The sequence below is a fragment of the Poecilia formosa genome, unplaced genomic scaffold (genome assembly GCF_000485575.1).
Source record: "Poecilia formosa unplaced genomic scaffold, Poecilia_formosa-5.1.2 Scaffold588, whole genome shotgun sequence".
Taxonomy (NCBI): domain Eukaryota; kingdom Metazoa; phylum Chordata; class Actinopteri; order Cyprinodontiformes; family Poeciliidae; genus Poecilia; species Poecilia formosa.
In genome coordinates, this window is record NW_006800527.1 from 3,022 (window position 1) to 23,787 (window position 20,766).

Genomic DNA, 20,766 nt, shown 5'->3' on the forward strand with positions numbered 1-20,766 from the left:
TTTTTATTTATTTCACTCATTTTCTTCATTTTTTGATTTATTTTACTCATTTTTTATTTATTTTACTCATTTTTTATTTATTTTACCCATTTATTTATTTATTTAATTTTGGCTGAAATGGCTCTCCATATCCTGGATGGAATGACGCACCACGTGACTCTGTTGTACAATGTACATTTTTATTACGAAGATCGACAGGGAAAGGGTCTTTTTTTTTTCTTTTGGAACTCGGAAAGTCTGCTCCCAAATGCATTTAACATAACGATCGCTCTTTGTAAATAATCACCGTTAAGCGTGCGATCGAAAAAAAAAAAAAAGAACAAAACGGAACGTGCTTAACGTGCCCCTTATCTGGGCAACACACAGAGAGCAATAAAACAGTTATAAAAATAAAACAGTAACCTTTCAAAAGGTAAAGTATATAAAATTAAATTAGTACGCTAATTAGCTAATATAGCAAGACTTCCCTGGAAATATCTTTCCACATGACCGTATTTTTCGGACTATTAGCCACTACTTTTCCCCCACGCTTTGAACCATGCAGCTTATAGCCCGGTGCGGCTATGTACGTTTTCTGTCATGATCCGTGTTTTTCTGTATAGTTATTTTGAGATTTTCTGTGTTTAGTCCTGTTCCCCTGAGTCTCTGTGTTGTCCTGTTAGCCCTTGATTGTTCCCATGTGTGTCTCGTTCTCTTGATTACCCCCGTGTGTATTTATATCCACCTGTTGTCTCTGTCTCTTGTCGGGTCCTTGTCTTATGTCTGTTAGTTCGTCTGCCGGCACAGTAGTACTGTGAAGTCCTGTGTCGGCATTTGCTCGTTTTTGTCAGTCTCGCTAATTCAGTTGCTACCGGTCCTGGGCCTCTGTGTTCCGCTCTGCCGTGCTGCCTGTAATTTGGACTGTTGAGCATTTTCATTAAATTCATTGTTTTCATCAACATCCTGGGTCTACCTGCGTCTCTCCTCACCACCAACCACCACAACTTATGACAGTTTCCAGTTTCTTTTTAAGTTTTTTTTTTTTTTTTAATTTGTGGCCAAGTATTCTATGGACCTTTTTTGTGTCTAGAATAAAGATATGATTGGTTGGTTGATATGATTATCAACAATTTGTGAATAGAGCAAAACACTTAGCATTCTATAGGTAAATATTATTTAGTTTGATTAAGAATAATTATTGCACTGTCAATAAATGACAATAAATAGATGTTCGTAGTTGCCAAAGGAACACAATAACACCTTCATGAGCTCAGAGGTTCAAACTGATGAATAAAGAGGATGGATGCCCTCTGCTAAAATATTTCTTGCCATCTTTCATGTTCTTTCAGCAAACAGTTGAGACAGAGCTGTTTTTGGTTTCACCACTATTTACCTACTATTTTACCTGCCATTCAAAGTATTCTTAAAAGATTGTCTGTTAGTCTGCAGCTCATGTGACCAAACCAGTCGAGGAGATGAAAAGTTAAAACTTGAGTTAAAATGTTGTTTTAACTTGAGATGAGTTAAAATTCAAGTTAAAATGTTTAGTTTTAACATTTATTCAAGTTAAAATGTTTAGTTTTAACATTTTAACTCAACAACCTCTACCTAACTAGAGGTTGCACACAACCCAAAGTTGGGTAACACCCAGGTCTTCTTAAAAGGTAGAGTCTTTGAGAACTGTTCTTAAAAATATAGTCAGTGTTTTCAGCAAAGTTGAGCTGACTGTCCAGGAATGATACAAGGAATTTAAAATTTGCCACAGTTTCAACAGGTTGGTCATCAAGTGAAACTCACTTTCAGTTATCTCATTTAATTAACTCTACTTCATTAAGAAAATGAAAAAAAAAATTGTTTTATAAGATAATTTATTTTTTACGGTACCAGTAATGCCAGAATTAATAGCACATAAAAAGACGTGGTACTCTGATTTAGTAATTTAATTATATTAGTTGTGTTACCATCCCCAAGCCACGAGAGGCAGTCGCAAGCCCGAAAAGATGCGACTAAGGAGCAAATTTAGAAGTACACCGAAAGCTACAGAATTTGCTAAAAACTGTGAGCTGCCGTGAAGTAAATAAAAGAAAGAAGTTCAAATACATTCTGAGAGTGAAACTCCTTCCTAAAGGTGAAAATGTATCACAGATTTAAAAAGAAAATAAAAACTGAAGTATAGGAAATAGCGTCCCCTTCACTTCCGGATTGCAATGGTCTCATTTCCAAATAAGGTATGAGACAGACAAGTGGTCCGTCCCCGCCCCTTTCTGTTTGCTGCAGCGAGGAAATGTTGAAAGTTAATATTTATTCTACACTTTTTTTATTCTACATTTTTATAGCATTGGAAAACTTTAAGAATGACTGTGTCATGTTTGTCCTCCTACAGAAACTATATTAAAACAAAAAATATATTTCCTACCCCCATCTTTTTCAATTTTCAAACATTTTTGAAAAAAACTCCAGAGAGCCACTAGAGCAGCGCTAAAGAGCCGTATGCGGCTCTAGAGCCGCGGGTTGCCGACCCCTGTTCTGGACCAATACGTGGGACTGGAAGACAGAATTTGTTGTTCTAACGGAAACTAGACAGAATTTTGCATTAATGGAATTAAACTTGTGGTTTCAATACATACTTCAGCAGTACTTATGATACAAAACAATGGAACAATGGAGCAGCTTCAAATACCACTCCATTTTGACCACACACCTTAAGTGGGTTAAAATCCAAAGATAATATTTTAGTGTCACAGAGTTTTCAGGGATACATTCAAATAATAATAATAAATGACTTCCAGAGAGAGAGGCTTGGTATATATGGCCTAATCAAAGTCCAGAACCAAATCTAACAGATATGTTGTGGGTCTCCTGAAGAGGTCTGTGGATCAGATGTTTCACAATCTGAAATCTATGAGGAGAAAGGCTGGCCTCATCAGGGGTGTGCAGACTTACAGGTGATCAAACTTTAGCTGTGTCCTTATCCGTTTCGTAAGAAGCCGTGCGCGCGCACATCCTGACTCCTCCTCGACAGTGGTCCTGATGCTAGTTCTCGGGGACGCGCATTACGTCACCTCTCGCTGCGTGGGTCACCTCGCTGCCCGCATCCAGCGCCAGGCTCTGCATCCTGTAAGGCCCGTCCTGCCACCACCATCATCTTTATCATCCTCCTCATCTTCACCACAGCGGCTCATCCTCCCTTTTTCTTACGGAAACAGTTCGCGTACGCGAGCGCGTGTTGTCCACCTTGCGCTGGCGGAGAGTTGCGATAATGGCCGAAAGCGAGGCAGACACGCCGAGCACACCGATCGAGTTTGAGAGTAAATACTTCGAGTTTGACGGAGTGCGGCTGCCGCCCTTCTGCAGAGGGAAGATGGAGGACATCTCTAACTTCTCCCTGAGAAGTAGCGACATATGGATCGTCACCTACCCGAAATCAGGTAAACGAACCTCCTGCACGGTGGTTGTTGCTGCTTTAACTTATGGTTGTGCTGGCTCTGCAGCTTCATTTATGTAATGTTGTCAAAGCTTAACAATAACAGTGCACATAAATGGTTGTGATGTCGTTTTGTCAAGTCTATGATTTACAATGTAAGTTGTAAATCTGCTCTTAATTGTTTTTATCCACATGTGCAGCAGAAATGGGTTTTAGAGTTCTCTCACAGCATTTTACAGTCTGCAGGTTGTTTCTTAATCACCTGCCAGCAAGTGAGTGAGTCACATCACATAAATGGATTAAACTCTGGTTGCAACACATTACAGCCCACACCGTCTCCTGTGGTCTGTGTCATCCAGTTCAGCCACAGGCACAGCTGAGCTGGTTGGTCTTTACATGTCAAGCTGTGCAGGGTGTGGGCTGCAGAGCAGACAGTCACAGAGGAATGGTCGGTGTGTGGTGAACAGAGCAAGAGAGGTGGATGATTTCTCTGATAAACTGACTGGTTAGAACACAGGGTGTCAGAGATTCAAACACTGGGAAAATTTAAGGAAAAATCAGCTGGAGTCTCACCAAATACTAAAATTATGTCATAATTCGGTCCTCTGGAAATGATCCAAAACATAAAGCCTAACCAAGCCTGCCCTATGCATTGACTTACCTCTCATTACAGGCCAGCCCCCCAACCCCATTTTATAAACCTTTAATGTTTTCTGTCAATCATCTTATATTTTCATTTATGGCTGCTGATTGATCAAAATTAAATGTGACATGCATGACCAATGTGCATTGTCCTTTTACAGATTAAGGAGACTTAGAAAACGATGGGAATGAAATTGGAAAGTGTCTGTCATTAAAGAAAAATGGTTTGTGAGCAGGAGTTTAGTGATAAAGAGTCACTCTAAAACTAAAGCTGTCCAAATTCTTCAAATTGACTAATATAGAAGTTGGACCCTTCATCTCAGGCCAAAGCTCAGCCATCTGAGGAGGGACTGCACAGCAAATAAATGAGTAAACCCAAAGCAAAATAGATCTAAAAAAAAAAAAACTACAATAGAAAACTTTTGACATAAAAGTTGTATTTAAGGATAATATTTTCAGATTTTTTTTTTCAGTTGCTTAAAAATTGTAAATTTCTTCAAAAAGATTGTTATTGAGAAATACATAGGACAAAATTACTATGTGAGAGGGGCTGTCGTCCTGGGGGCCAGGGGCCCATCCCAACACTGAGGTGGCCCTGGGCCCAGCCAACACAGAAATGGTTCAGCAGAAACAGAAATCATCTCAGTTAGACTGAAAACTTCAGGAGGCCTGCTGGCTGCTAACCCTGAGGTTCACCATTAAGATAAAACTGTCAGAATCAGACTCAAAAGTTTAAACTGAATTTAATTAGTCACAGTTCTCCATGACACAGTGTTCAATTATAAAGACCTTTATGAAATAATATATACAGGTTTACTTCCTGCAGGCACAGAACACTGGATGCTGACCCTCGGCTATAAAGAAGCCATCCCTTCTTGGAGGCATGAACTCTAATGAATGTTTTCCTGTGATGTATGCAATGTTCCAGTTCGATGCTATGAAGCTAACCAGAAATCCCCTGCGCCGTAAACAACCATTCTCCACTATGAAGTCCTGATCTAAGTGAGGCGGGTGTTGATGTTGTCAATATTTGGAAGTGTGGCCAGCACAGACTGAATGGCTTCGTTCACTTCCTCCTCTGCCATTACTAAAACTACAGTTAGACTATAATTCTAAAACAGAGCAGAAAATCAACGTCATCATTCACAACTTCTCCTTCTGTTCACTGATTAGCCCGGTCAAATATCAACTAGAGAGAATCTGAGTCAATGGGAGAAAGCCCAGACTGTGTTAGAAGTCAGATTGTTTTCAAGAGGAGTTGCACAGGATTGCAATGGCCACGCTAAGTAATTACCAATATGAACATTTTTGCATGAAAGTTGACATTGATTCTGACTCAAACTTTTAATTAATGCTTTTGGTCTAATTGGTCTAATCCTGTATTTATGCCAGATCTACTGAATAAAGGATCAACAATGAAGAAATATTCCCAGTGTTCTGTTGTGCAAGCCAACAGAGACAGAGAGTTCAAAGAAATAACATCCAAGCTGTTTTTCTCAGTCTCAGATGTTTGTGGCATTTATTTAGGTCTCCAGGGCAAAAGTAGAGGGCAGATCATTCTGAGAAGAGATTTCAAAAACACAAGTTTCATAAGTGTGACATGTGTGGGTTATAGTTCAAGACATGTGCTTGAACAGAACTTGTTGACCTCAGCAGCTTTTCTACAGTTTTCCATTCATTCTGTTATAGTTATGTGATAACCTTATTTAACCAAGCTCCATGTTTCATGGTTTTGTGTCACTTTGTGCATCAGTTGTACAAGATTGAGTGAGCCTGTCTCTCATCTTGACCTGAGATAAGTAATGAACACATGACCAGCCCCGTGTTTGGGACTCTGCAGAGCTTTCTGATGCCAGCAGCTCACTTGTGACTGTCTTAGCCATTAGTAATACCAATATTTTATAACCAGAAGAAGAGAGAGAGTACTGTTGGTTTACCCTATGAGAGCAGACGGGAAGAAACACACATGCACGCACGCACACACACACTGTTACGACCCAGCTCAGCCAGGGTAAAGGGAAGTAACATTAAATAAACCTAGATGTTAAGGTTCAACAATTTAGAGATTTATTGTTTGGGTTTCCAACAAAAAAAGAAGGAAAAGAAAAAAAAAGAGTAACAATAATCAAAAGGGTAAAACTTGCAGCCAATACGTACTAAATAAACAAAATTCACAAACTATCAGAGCTGTGAGACAAAACTTAATCACACTTTACGTCCAGATTAAACAAACAAAATAAGCTACAAGTCTGGTGTAGCGTTACAAATCCCCACAGGGTAAAAACTGTTGAAGCAGTCAAAAGTTAAAGCCAAAGTAGACCACAACTTTCTAGTAGCAGTACAACCCCCCCCCCCCCCAGGATCAAACCTATCACAATTTATAGAAAAGCTCACAAAATACAACCAGTTCACAGCAACCCCACACACACCCAACAAAGTGGCAAGCTGTCTCAACAAAGAAACTAAGCGGGCCTTCTCCTTGGAAGTCCTTGGTTTTAAAAGTGAGGCCTCAACAGCAATTGGTGGAGCCGGCAATTGATGACCCAATCACAGTAGGCCTCAGGGTGTGGCACAGGACAACAGGGCAACACCCACTTCCAGGTGAAGTCAGTCTGATTAGCCACTGCCAAAGAAAAAAAAAACAAACAGAAAAGGCCACTGTCCTTAACACACACACACCTTTGTTGTGGAATAGCAAAATAACATGACTCGCATGCAATATGCTGACACGCTGTGCTATAAAAAATATTTGCCCCATTTCTTGTTTTCATTGTTGTTTCACCCAAAGGCTTCAGATTATTGACCCTATTTTGATACTAGGCAAATATTGATTTTTGGAAGTGAAGTTCACTTTTGCCATCCCAGCCAGGTCTTCTTACATCCAGCCCTGTAGATTCAAGGAATCACTTAAATAGAACAGCTCTGATAACTGAAGTGGGCTGTGTCAAAAATCAAACCATCATGCTCTGATCTGAACTAATTCAAGATACATGAAAGCTAACTGGCATGTATCAGTCTAAAAATGGTTACAAAGTAATTGCTAAGGTTTTGAGACTCCAGAGAAACACGGTAACAAAAGAAGCACAACAAGATTTAAAGCTCTGCAGGCCTTCTGATGTTTATGGTTCATCAATCAGAAAGAGGCTGGACTGCTAACCAAAGCCTTTTTCTTAATCTCTCTCTTTTTAAACAGAATCAACTAAAAAGGCATTATTGCCTATGCATTAGATCATAATAAAGTTTACAGTGGACCCTTCCTTTTCACCCTGTGAGGGTTCTCACATTAACCAGCCAGAGAGACGCTGAGTGGAATTCAAAAATAATCTTAATTTATTACAAAAAAGTTTAAAAATAAACAATGAAGAATTGGGCCCAAAACTGAGGTCAACATAACAAACTACAACTCGGGTGGTAACACAAAGAACTCAAGCACAAAACTGACCTCCCAAACAAGACAAAAGGGAAACTTAAAAAGTGGCTGATCAGACCACAACTGACACACAAGGGGTAATTTAAACATACAAAAACTTAAATACTAATCAATACAATACCAAATCTTTAAATTAAAACAGACTGAAACTACCAAATAGAAGAAAACATTAAAGAAATGGTCAAATTAAATTAAAGAAAACCAAATTTCCCCGTCCCCTGGCAAACAAATGGAACGGCCTGCTGAGGAGGTTTTGCCAGCCATATATGGATGTCAATTAGCTGGAGCTCTTCTGTGACCCTCCAGCAGCAGCTCCAAAGGAAACTGGTAACTCAAAACAAATAAATTAATTTGTTGCTTTTAACAAAAATATAAAGAACTGACAAATAAAGTTAACTAAATGTGTGCACTCCAAATAGTTAACCAAAAAGTCAGACTAATGAAAATAATTTTTAATAAAAATCTAAACTATTCACTAATTAATGTCTAAATTAATGTAAAGGATAAACAAACAAAATGATTACCATTCAGGTCTGTCTGACAGTACGGTCAGCTGTCACACACCCATTCAGGGAATTTCTGTGCAACATGGCTCAAAATTATCAGTGGAAAATTTGCATTGACACATTTTTTCCATAGCATCCTGAACATACAGGGAAACATAGAAAGCTAACAAAATAATCTAAACCCGTTTCTAATTATATCGCCACAAACTAAAAGCTCTGGAGATTCAGGCATGTGTAGAAAAAATATTTTTAAGCCACCTGTCATCATTACAGTAAAATAAACAAATCATTAACATTTACTTACATAAGCAAAGATAAATACTTATGTTATATTTTGTGTCCCTCCACTGCGTAATATGGAATCTTAAGTTGATATGCGTTAGTAGACTGGCCACAGCAAAAGTCAGAACAAGTCTCGAGGGCATTGTGAGTTCTTTACAGATTCTATACAGAAGTGTTGAGCTTTTCAATGGAAATAAAAAATGAAAAAGATATGGTCATTTGAATATCGGCACTATCCAATCTATCTTTTTGAGAAAACAACTTTCAAAGTTTTCCCCAAACTCGCTCTGCAACCGGGGGACGCCAGTGGAATCCACAATGATAGATGTGTGAAGAGCGATTCAGAGACCATATGCTGACTATTTCCCCTGCCCAAAACAACAATGCCTGCTGGCTCAAATTACTCTGGAAACCAGCTGAATTCAAACACAAAGTTTACTATTTTAAAACCTCCAAAACTGTTATATGAAGCATGGGATGGTTTCTTTATATATTCAACTAATATATTCTGCAAAAAAGTGGAAAAAACCCTCTCAGGAATGTATGTCTTTTTCTTCTTTTTCTCTGTTGTGCTCAGCTGATTTGTTCCCACTTTCTTATTTTGACCATAATTTTATTCACCCTGGAATTTTAAACTGTTGATATTCAGAGCTGCTTTTACCAGAGATTCATGTTCATTAGCTCAGACATCAGTAGTTACAAGACCTTTCAATGCAACCTGTGAGTATCAGTCATGAGCAATAGATAATTACAGAAACAGTATCTGTAGGAATGGGGGAGAATTTATTTAGGGGCTGATAGCAGACGCCTATCTTTATCCTGTTATCTTATGAACTGCTGGACTTAAGCAGTTCTTCAGTCAGTTGACTGAGATCAAATTTCTCTTTATCATATCAGCTTTGCACATGAGGTCACAGCAGACTCATTTAACCTTTGGAGTAAGGTGCAGCTTATACGACTCCATGTACATATATCTCGTCATTTATTCTTTTGCTGTGTTGCAAAAAAATAAAAAAATAAACAGGAATGTTTGAAGTTTAAGTGCTTTTGGTTCATACTCTAGATCAGGGGTTCCCAAACCTTTTGAGAGCAAGATCTACTTTTTCTCTCACCAGCCACCTGAGATCTACCTCATGACACAAAGACATACAAATTGCAAATTAAACTCTATTGACTTATTTTATATACGAATATACATCAGTTGTAGTAGAAATAATAAAGTGACAGAAAACCTACTGCAGTTTTTTACTCAGTGAGATTCTGACACTGGGAGGAAGGTACTGGTTGTTCACAAGACCCTGTTGAGTATTACTCTTTGTATTATGTGTTTTCTGTTCAGCGTTACTTTTGTCCCTTAAAGCAAAAGTAACGCCCTAACTATGGTATCGTAGTTAGGGCAGTGATGTCGTCGACACCTTTGGTCCCCAAACTACGGCCCGCCTCCACATTTGGTCCAGCCCCCTGAGCATTCAGATTTTTTTTATTTTATTTTTTATTGTTATTTTCCAGTTTATATGTGGAGTTTTCTTCAACCACCAGGGGGATCTTCAGCAGGAAGTGTGTCCTGTAAACTGTGGGTGTTTTGTTTTTTGCATGGCGCATTGCTACCATCTTTAACTGCTTGACTTTTATGTTATTTAATCAGTACGGTTGCTAGCGGTGAACACGTGTCTGCATTCCAGGTTGAATTCTTCGAAGCGATGCCTGTAAGTAGCAGCTAATACTTCTAAACGAGCCTTTATGATAAATTAATATGTTATAGTTACTTTCCCTCAATGGAATATATACTAGTTAGTCCCAGTCACCTTTTCACTCATGGTTTTTGCCCATGTGCTTTCTGGGTAAAAAACAATCGAGAAACGCACCCGCCCCCGTCAACAATGTCCGGCCCCCCACCAGAGAAGGGAAAAGCTATGTGGCCCTCACAGGAAAAAGCTTGGGGACCACTGATCTAAGGTATAATGGCATGGTGTAATGTGTAATGATAGGACACCTTGAACTTATTTTCTGTATTTTTGTTTATTCTAGGAAACCACACCCCTTCATGTAGACCAGTGGTTCCCAAACTTTTTCTCCTGGGCATGGATTACAAAAAGCTGTTTGGTTGAACAACATTTGTGGGTGGGGGCAGGATTCTTAGAGACTCCCTGTCTCTAACAACGGAGGGGAGGGGGGAAAGGGTGAATCGACTTTTTTGGGGGCAAAATTAATCTACGTAGCTGGACATAGACAACAACATAGGTAGCCTACAGGCTATCTATGCTACCTATGTTACAGGTTAAACTTGTACTGATATTAGCTAGTTATCTTTTAGCTAACTTTACCTGCATCCAACAGCTTTACTCAATAGTCTGATAGTTTTGGGGAAAAACTTTGAAAAGTTCTTTGTGTTTTACTGGTTTGCTGCCATGATTCTAACACACCTACGTAGCTCTGCACAGCAGTAGCAGGTCTCCTTCACTGCTGCGTTATGACGCTCATGCTGGGTTTACACCTGTAAACCCAGCACGAGCGTCATAACGCTCATGTTGCGTTTAAAGGCGGCTCCGGAAAAACAGGTTACCACATGTTAACAACAGATTAAACAGTTTTAACAGCTGATAAAAGTGACAGAGGACACAGATATGGGAAGTGCAGAAGCCCCTAGGGCCTACTGTATCAAATTGACATAGGAATAACAGAGAGTTGGCCATTCTAAGGTAAAAACCGAGCGCATACAGCGTTCATGTTTTTTTTTTCATCCAGACGGCTTCCCGTGCACCCCAGCCCCCTTTGCAATGGCGCCCCACAGTTTGGGAACCTCTGATGTAGACACACATTTATGCCCATCCATGTTCATTGGATCAATATCTGTGATACAGTTTGGAATACAGAACAGTTAAAGGATCCTGCCTCGTGTCTTCATTAAAACATCTGCTGCACCTCATCCTAACATCTGGTCCTGAGCTGAATCCTGGCCTAAGTGGTGTTCTGGCCGACACTCCAGGTTGAAAGCGGTGACAAACCTGAACAGTGCCTAACAGTCCTTCAACTTTAGAGCAAACTCACTTACACTGGTTTCACAGTCAGAAGCTGGTTGCAAACCTGACGCTAGCAGGTGTCAGTCACTCATGGTAGATCTGAAATTTGGTTTGATGACTTCAATATGAGAAGACTGATAGGAGGAACCAAAGAGCCCAGTAAAGGTAAAGGCAAATCTTCTGAAGTCGGGATATAATTAATTTATTTTCACATAATTATCGCAGTAAAATTAGTTAAAACTTAATGAAATATATATTGTCTTATTTGATGTTTGTTGTGGCGTATGCTGACAAACGAACGAGGTAATTAGTCCAAGTTTGTCGTTTATTGAATGTTCAGAAACGACAGCAGGTGTAATGAGCCACAGCAAAGGTAAACAAAGGTAAAACAACACAAAAAGACGATCAACTCAAAACCACTCCTACCTTTTTACTCTCTGTCTCTTTGGGTGCGTTCACACTGCAGCCTGAGTGACCCAATTCACACTGCCAAGAATGCAACCTGTTTGCGTTCTGCAGTTTGAACGGGCAAACTACCTGAAAGTGTCCCGCATGCGCAGTAGAGGGCGCCATAGCGTCAGCGTTCTTAGTGTTCTGATAACTGCCACGAAATGCTCATTGTTTGCGGAAGTAAACATGGAGGCTACTGGTGGAGCTTAGCTTACATATTTGAAGTTGTTGTCCGGCCGGAGCAGCATATTAACAACTTAATCTTCATTATAGTCCGTCATAGTTGTTGTTTTTCTTCCCGCTTGTTCGCGTATCAGGACGCAGAATAGTGCCATTTGTTGAGAATCAGTGACGTTCATTTCGGATGAATGCAACCTGGACGTTAGGTCGCATTTGAATCAGATACGTATCGGATATGGGTAGCATTCGAAAAAGAATCAGAGCTGTGCTGTTCAGACTGTCATGAAAAGATCGGATACAGGTCGCATTATGTCAAAAAAAAAAAAAAAAAAATCGGAATTGAGTCACTTCAGGCTGCACCCTTTGTCGTTTAAGCACACCCGTTGCCGTGGCAGCCGCCTGCCCCCCGCAAGCCGAGCAGAGATTACTTTAAAAACACAACATTCAGTCCGTTACGGTATCAGGTTTCCAGGCTTGATATTTATTTCTCGATTATTAATAAGCCTCTCATGAACACAATGGTGGTTGAGTAGCAAATTTAAACTCCTGCACTGCTCGTCAGTCTGTCTGTGAGTCGGCTTATTATTATTTTTTTTGTTAATGGAACCAAAACGCACCGAATTGCGCAACACCTTATTGAAACAATAATTACTGAGATTATTAATTTTAACACGTTTCATTGATTTTTTTAATAGTTATTGTTGTGGATAGGTGTAGCACGGGATCACGTGGTGTTATTAGTGATTGTAGATCACCTGTTGCTCACTTGGTGACTTCACTGAGTGTGTGATGGGGGAGGTCTACTTTTTGCTGACCGCTATGTTTTGTCTTTGATCACTGTTTAATTCTACGGATCCGTTTTTATGCTGCTTTTGAACACTGTTTGCTTTTGGATATTGACAATAAAATAGTTGCAACTGCAGCTTGGATTTACGTTTTGATCAGCTTGCGCGTCAACAACTACTCCCCTACTCAACCGCTCAGCGACTTTGTTTGATAGTCGCTAGTAGTTATTCTTTTTTAATGAAGTTACAAACGTTAGGATCTTAGTGAATATTTTTGATAAGCCTGTCAGAAGACGAAGTGCTGGTTTCAGCGTTCTGGCGACGTTCAGTTTGTCACCTGCCGAGATCGACTCAAAACCTTTCGACGAGCTTTGGAACTGACGTCACAGCGTATGACTTTACGTCTTGCACGGCCGCTCGGCGCCATCTTTGCAGCACACAGACCAAAACAAACTTTGGTCTGTGTGCTTTTCATTGTGTTACCGACTGCAGCAAAGTTGTTTTCAAGTTGGATACTGGATATTCACGCTCCGTGAAGTAAGGGGCGTTTTGCTCAAGGTTGATCTGATTTATGAACGCTAATTTCGGCCAGCTGTTTTCTGCTGATAACCCCTCAAGCGCTCGGAGGTTCACATAGGGACCGTCAATTTCCGAACCAAACTCTCCTGTAAATAAATGCCTTGTCTTGTGGCCAACTGATACAAAAAAGTGTTAATTCATGCTATTACACGAGACACACTATCCTCTATTAAAATTTTAAGTAATATATTCAATATTTTAAATAATTTTGGTAACACTTTATTTGAAGGGGGTTGAATAAGACTGTCATGACACTGTCATAAACATGACATAACACCTGTCATGAACATCAATAAGTCTTCATGAATAGTTATGACTGTTGTCATAAAGCGTAATTCGGTAAATAATGACACTTTTAATACAAAGTTGACATTATTCAAAATGTCTTCGTTATGACAGCTTGACAATTATTCTAGACAAAATGTCTTTATGACAACTTGTCATTAACCTTGCCAAAAATGTCTTCGTTATGACAACTTGTCATTAACCTAGACAAAATTGTCTCCGTTATGACAACTTGTCATAACGGAGACAAGTTGTCATAATGACAACTTGTCTCCGTTGTCATTATGACAATAATGACAATTGTCATAACCAGATACTCTAACTTAGGGTTGTTTGCAAGAACAACCCTAAGTTAGAGGGTTAAGAAATAAATAGATTTAACATCAGTTTTAGTTGTCTAAAACGTAACTTAACTCAGCTGGTGAATGTTGATTCCTGCTCCCTATTTCCCACTTACCTGGCTGTCCCACCCCACTTCACATGGTGAAAATATTAACACAAAAANCAACGGGGAGGACGCAGAGACAGACTCACAGGACTACACAGAAACTCAAAAATAAACACACAGAAACATGGAACATGACAGAATTACATTGATATAATTCTAGTAGTCCCTATAGATGAGGCACAGACATTTGATTTCCACTTTTGAGCCATTTTCCATTTTTTATTAATTTTTTTCGTCAAAATTGAGTGTTTTTATTCAATAGCTTCCAGGTCATGTGACCTAATGACTCAGAATCACTTTGAAATAATTCTACTAGTCCCTATAGATGAGGCACAGACATTTGTTTTCCATTTTAAATAATTTTCCATTTTTTAGGAATTTTTTTTCGTCAAAATTGAGGGTTTTTATTCAATAGCTTCCAGGTCATGTGACCTAATGACTCAGAATCACATTGATATAATTCTACTAGTCCCTATAGATGAGGCACAGACATTTGTTTTCGATCTAAAGTAATTATTAATTTTTAAAAAAAGTTTAGATAGGAAATTGAGTACTTTAATTCTATAGTTTCCAGCTTATGTCACATATGCATCTGCAGTCGGTCTTTCGTAACAAGATTTCCGTTTGTATGATGTTCGAGACAGACTAAGGTGGAAAAAGGAAAGGTTTATTTATCTCTGGAACAGTATAAAGATAAACCAAAGGTACAATTGCAGCCTTAAGTAGTGTCTGCTCTGAAGGGTCAAACCACCTTTCATTAATTTAGAATTTTATGTCATCTAAATAAATGCATTTTAAAAAATGCAAACACACATATTTCTATTTGTTTGTTTTTAATATTTTATGTATTACTCTTAAGCAATAAGCACCGTTATGAAATACCACAAACTCACCACCCACATTTACATGGCCTCTCCTGTAATATATAAATAGTGTTTGAACAAACAGGGAAACAGAAAACGAAAAGAGAGGTGAGTCACTCCAACTTAGCACTTATGACACTTAATAGACTGTACACAAAGTTTAGTTTTAGTAAACCGTAGCATTACTGTCGCTTGTCTTTCTTTAACAATTTTCTTCCCCTCCCAGATAATCACCTCACTTTTCAAAGAGCAGTTGTGCAGAGCCTGGAACAAAAGGATCAATTGTAATTATTGAAATATCAAATAAATACTTAAAAATTATTGTGTGGAAATGGTTATTGATGCAAATCTATGCTTAAACTGTAGTTCTAAATAGAGTAATTTTTAAAGGTATAAGGTGTAATAGGTGCTGTGAAAGTGCTCTCTATATATGTACATTTATAAGTATGTATAAGTACACATGGATAATATATAAAAAAATATATATGAGAAATCCTCATGAAACACACTCGATACCAGTAGGTGGCGTTAATGCTCCAAAGCTTGTTTTTCTTTTTGACAATCACCAAAGAAGAAGAAGTAGAAAACGAAGCGCACCTGAGAAAGCGTTTCATAGCTCTTGTCCAAATGGGCCGTTTCAGGAAAGGACAGAGCGATAAAAATCGAAATCTTTGGGAAACAGCAGGAGGCATTGATGCCATAATTAAGTGTTTCATTTCATTGAAGTTTAGCGAGGCAGTTCCAACTTATGACCAATGGTTGTCGCTTGTTTTTTATCTATTTAAAAGTAATGATAAAAAATATTTGAAGTGGTTGAAGGTCATTTGGGCTTCAGATCGCAAAGGAATATGGACGAAGGTGCTTAATGCAGGTACTGTTTTTTTTCTGCTTTTTGCTAGTTACACTGTTGTTACAGTATTCTTTGCATATTTTTTGTGTCACAAAGATGGAGAGCCATTCAATTCAAAATTAAATAAATAAATTAAAGAAACACAGAAGGAAAATATGTCTGTTAGAAAGACATGGTGTTTGTTGTACATGATAAAGTGAAATTTTTTATTAGTAGTTATAATTTTCCTGTTAGGGGCTGTTATGAGCACCTATCAGTATCCTTCTAGGGTCTCATAAGATTTTTATTTAACATACATATATAATAAAAATGTGTTAATTCGGATATGTTTCTCGTTAGGTAGCCAAATCAGTGAGAAGGGCAATGTGCCAATGATGATGTGTGGAAATGACAGTGGGACCCAAAATCAAGCAGAGAATAGTACAGGACAAGAACATTTTGTTTACTACACAGGACAAAATACAATGCAGGACAGTGAACAGTCATTGCACAAAGCTAAATTACATGTTAAACAACCACAGTCAGAACAGCAGACAGGATATAATGATGAAAATGACGATATAACAGAGGATGCAAAAGTTACAAAATCAAAGAAACCTCTCAAAAGAAAAAAAAGGGACAGAATAGGCCAGGCAGTTGTTCTGCCCCATGAATGTTTGAACACACAGAGTAGTACAGCACAAGATGCGTACTCTGAAGACACAGGACAAAATACCACTGAGGACAGGGAGCCGTCACAGGACAAAGTAGAAGTCAATAAAAAAGAGCCAGGTTCACAACAACAGACAGGACAGGAGGAAACAAAAGAGGCTCAGAATGCGGACAGAACAGAGGAAAGAACAGAGGAAGGAACAGAGGAAACAACAGAGGATCAGAATGAAGAAACAACACAGGAAAGAACAGAGGATCAGAATGAGGAAAGAGCACAGGAACAGAATGAGGAAAGAACAGAGGAACAGAATGAGGAAAGAACAGAGGAACAGAATGAGGAAAGAACAGAGGATAGAAATGATGACCAGAAACGTGCTACATCTAGAATAAATCCAAAAAAGACAATGGACAAAATGGAACAACATAAACAGAGCAAAAGTGACTACAGACAATGCAAGGCAGGCCTTCGTAATTTTAAAATAAAGATAACAAGAAAAGAATGGAAAAAAATCAAACCCAAACATCACCACAGTCAATTACGTCACCCTTGGACTGAGATATTATATGATCAATTCAACAAAATAAATCCATGTTGTACACTTTCCTTTAAATATCAACACGTGAAACTCAGTAGCAGCCGTAAAAAAACGTGTCCATTTTTTATTGCTCGTGCCAAATGCACCTTTAATGGATGCAATGCAATTTATACTTTTAGAAAGAAGAACATCCCTAAACCATTTGACAGCAAAATCTCTTTTATTGTGAAACGGCTTGGTTCGGTGACACACCGTAAAAAAGAATGGAGATTCAGACCAGCAAAATACTTAAAAAGAGGTAAGATAGCCAAAGCTGTAGCAGATGGTGTCAGTAAATACTACAATTCAAAGTTGAGGCAGACACCAATCCAAGAAATCACAGCGGGGAACATTACGAAAAGCCTCACTAAAGATGTTTTAAGAAAAATTTCATCAGAATTAAAGAAGAGTACAAGACTCCATGATGACATAATACTTGAGCTCGTGTTAACACAAAAACTGATTAAAGAAACAAGCATTAATTCAAACTCCAAGGGATATTTCCAACAACTTCACATTGACCCTTTTGCAGTGCATTTACAAACAGACACTGGATTACAGATATTGGCCCACCATCTAAGAAATTCATCACCTGTTACCCTCCATCTTGATGCCACAGGGAGTGTTGTACAAAAAATACCTGGTCAGGAAAAAAAAAATTCTGTATTATGCTATGGTTTTGCCAGGGATGGGGAAGGACAAACCTCCTTTGCCCATAACTGAGCTACTGACCAACAGCCATACTGTTCCTTCCATTTCACACTGGTTGATGGAATTCAACAGAAAACTGACCCACACTACCAAAATCAAAAAAGCACAGATAGAAACCGACTACAGCTGGGCTCTCATTAATAGTGTGCTACTAGCCTTTAACAAGGAGGATATTTCACAGTACCTAGATAGAGCGTTTGAGATTGTGCATGAACATAAAGTTGTAATGAAAAACTTCACAGTATTGCACCTGTGCTCTGCCCATATTATGAAGGCTGTTACACAAGCTTTTGGGAAAAAGACCCGTGATCGAGGCTTAGAGTATGCAAGCTATTGTTTCGCATCCCTTTTAAACTGCAATAACCTCCAACTTGCCATGGAGGTGTTTTACAACATGTGTGTACTATTTGATGCAAAACATTGCAACCCCTTAGTACAAACAAGTCAAGCATACCTCAACAGCTGTATCTCCAAAAAAAAGTCAGAGAAAGATGAAGATGGCCAGCATACAGCAGAAGCACAACACAGCAAAAGTGACAAAAGCAACAGCATTATTGCTAACTCACCATTTACAAAGACTTTCCAAGTTTTACGGGACCAAGCTCAGGTTGACATTCTGTCCGAGGAATCAGAGATCACAGAAAATCATTACTGCTGTCCTGGTATAGTTGATGTGCTTGTGAAGAACTACATGGGAATCATCCCACTGTGGAGCGGAATGTTACTTGGCGACTTAACACGGTACAAAACACCCACATCTGCTGCAACAAATAAAACAAGCAAATCAAGAGAAACAAACTGCCATGTGGAGCTGTGGTTTGGCTTGGTAAAAAAGAACATCTTGGCCAAAAAAAAGTACCTCAGACCAGCAGACTTCATCACAAAATTGTATACATCTTTACAAGGTCGGTATGTTGAACATGTTATGCAGCATGGTCTGCCAGACAAACTTCTGGACCAAACTGTCAGAGTTTTGAATAAACCGGCAGATGATCCCAAAGAAAAATGGAACAAGAGGGAAAGTTCTGCTGGTCAGACAAAGACCAAATTCAAGTATTTCAATCCCCCGAAGACATTACCCAATCCCAGAACTCCCAAAGGCACAAAAAACAAATCACAAAGCTGCTGCTGCTGATGATGATGATTATAATAAAGAATCACAGGTAAGGTTTCACCTACCTTTGAGACTCTGTTGCAGTTCCACATAAAGAATTAGTTTGTTAAAAACAATGAAATTATCTGATAAAATTTTTTTGTAATATTCATTTCTGAAATTTCATTAGAAGTAAACAAGTAATAATAGCCTGCATTTCACAATTTCATTATGTGGCTAACATGGGATAACATAACTGACATCTATGTATTGCAGTCTGGTATAGATTTTGTCTTTATTATGGCTGGCTGTTAGCATAAAGTATTATTTAAATTTTGTAAAATATACATTTTTATTGTATTACTTTCAAATGTTTTAATTTGTTTGTTTGTATATCTGATTTGCAGTTAACCTTGCTTTGGAAAAAGAGTGACACAGAAGTTGTAGTAGCAGTTGTTCCGTCACAAATTAAAGGTCGGAGCATTGTGATTCATCATTCTGACTTGTGCACTCTTCGACCACATCAGTGGTAGACAGGGGAGGTATGTTTGTTTCAGTCATTTGTAAAACATCTTCATTTTCAAGATTAATACAAACCAATTTTGAGATTTGTGTGAGAAGACTTTTGGATGCATGTTTAATATGTGGAAACGCTGATATTCCTTGTGCAGATCATTGAAAGCCTTCTGCATGTGGCTGCCCATGCATTGGGAGTCATGGACACCTTCTACATCCTGAATCACTACTCAGCTGGTGTGATTTTGTTCGGGGACAGAACTGAGCTTCCTAGACAAAGTTTACCAAAGGTAATGGATATCTTTGTTGCTATGTCATTATAAGATGAATGAACAGAATTTTCACAGTTACACATCTTTTACACAGAGCTACAAAATTGACAACAAAATTGCTTCTAAGATGAAATCATATGTAATGTGTTTTTGGCAAATATGTGTGCTTGTTGATAAAAAGAAGAACAAGATGTAGTTTTTTGAAAAGGTTTGAATTAAAAGCTGAGTTGGTTTTAAAAGAGTCTTCTGAAAGAATTGCCATGTTTTACTGACTACTTGGCTGTTTTAAACATTGAAACACTTGACAAAATTAATGTAATTGTTCACTTCCGTGCGAGTTCCAAATATAAGTGTCACAGATGGTTATCCAGGCAAATGAGGAGCTGAACATGGCAGTAAGGCTGGACAACTTCTTTAGACAACATTACATAATTAATTCCACATGTAAAAAAAACTTCTGTACTGGCCACTACATGTAGGATTTCAGAGTAATGTAAATGTCAATCATTTAATAAAGTAGAAGTAATAATCCTGATCTAGTTGCACCCACATTAATCTTGGCTAAGTAATTTCATTTGATATCTTGTATGTGTCCTACTAACTAACATCAACATCACTGCAAGCTTTACCCCATCCCACAGCAGCCTGTACAGGGCAATGTTTGGCACCTTAACTCTTGTAAAACAGAGTATTGATTATTTTCTCATTATTAAAACACCTTCTCATTGAAAAGCAAAATTGTCAGTAAAAGTAAATACTGACATGTGGGGAAAGATTAATTGCGAGACATGTGCTTAAAGTTTGTCTTTATGTTAACATTTAATTTTTTAATGTTTTTTAATGCCATTTCAGGTAAACTTTGACAACTATGAAGCAGTTATGTCATTTGTCCTTGTGAACAACAATCACTGGAAGTTGCTGGTTTGTGATTTTTTGTCTTTAATAAATATTTTTTCATTTTATGGTTTGGATAGTACGGAGCCCCCCAGGGGACATGGGGAATTTTTTTTCTTTTGCGTTCCCTCGCAAAATTTTTGCGTTCCCTCGCAATAATCTACTGATCAGTTCATGCGGCATAATTGATACTATAAGCCTTTTTTACGGTGGCCGCCGTACTTTCTGCTTTAATACAAGCTTATAAGGTTTTTCCATGGACTATTGAGTTATTATCGCGGGGTAATCAGTCATCTGATTGTGTCTATTGTGTTCATGTCTGAATTGTTTA

The 20,766-nt window shown here is 38.4% G+C and overlaps 2 protein-coding genes and 1 long non-coding RNA gene across 3 annotated transcripts in view; all 3 read left to right on the forward strand.

Annotated features, from left to right (window-relative positions):
- The window catches only part of LOC107834338 (uncharacterized), a 13,118-nt gene extending 1,586 nt beyond the window's left edge, over window positions 1-11,532 (forward strand). The window contains exons 2-3 of the long non-coding RNA XR_001660130.1: window positions 787-788; window positions 11,414-11,532. This is a non-coding gene — a long non-coding RNA (uncharacterized LOC107834338). The remainder of the gene's footprint in view (window positions 1-786; window positions 789-11,413) is intronic.
- Window positions 2,806-6,698, forward strand: LOC107834337 (sulfotransferase 4A1-like). Its single transcript, XM_016665477.1, has 2 exons — window positions 2,806-3,407; window positions 4,872-6,698. Exons 1-2 carry the CDS (start codon window positions 3,239-3,241, stop codon window positions 4,937-4,939), a joined length of 237 nt encoding a protein of 78 aa, XP_016520963.1. The 5' UTR covers window positions 2,806-3,238; the 3' UTR covers window positions 4,940-6,698.
- A 19-nt stretch (window positions 11,533-11,551) lies between the features above and the next one.
- Window positions 11,552-18,506, forward strand: LOC107834332 (uncharacterized). The gene is made up of 4 exons (XM_016665474.1): window positions 11,552-11,586; window positions 11,696-11,727; window positions 12,278-12,364; window positions 16,303-18,506. The coding sequence occupies exons 1-4, from the start codon at window positions 11,552-11,554 to the stop codon at window positions 17,670-17,672; spliced, it is 1,524 nt and encodes a 507-aa protein (XP_016520960.1). The 3' UTR covers window positions 17,673-18,506.
- The last annotated feature ends 2,260 nt before the right edge of the window (window positions 18,507-20,766 follow it).

What these genes read in the sequence shown, in the direction of transcription:
- LOC107834337 (XM_016665477.1), top strand. Translation starts at nt 3,239, where the DNA reads ATGGCCGAAAGCGAGGCAGACACGCCGAGCACACCGATCGAGTTTGAG. An exon ending in CGTCACCTACCCGAAATCAG is followed by an intron (nt 3,408 to 4,871) that starts GTAAACGAACCT and finishes TACTTCCTGCAG; the next exon opens with GCACAGAACACTGGATGCTG.
- LOC107834332 (XM_016665474.1), top strand. Translation starts at nt 11,552, where the DNA reads ATGTTTGTTGTGGCGTATGCTGACAAACGAACGAG. An exon ending in TATGCTGACAAACGAACGAG is followed by an intron (nt 11,587 to 11,695) that starts GTAATTAGTCCA and finishes GACGATCAACTC; the next exon opens with AAAACCACTCCTACCTTTTT. An exon ending in AAAAACACAACATTCAGTCC is followed by an intron (nt 12,365 to 16,302) that starts GTTACGGTATCA and finishes AGGATGCAAAAG; the next exon opens with TTACAAAATCAAAGAAACCT.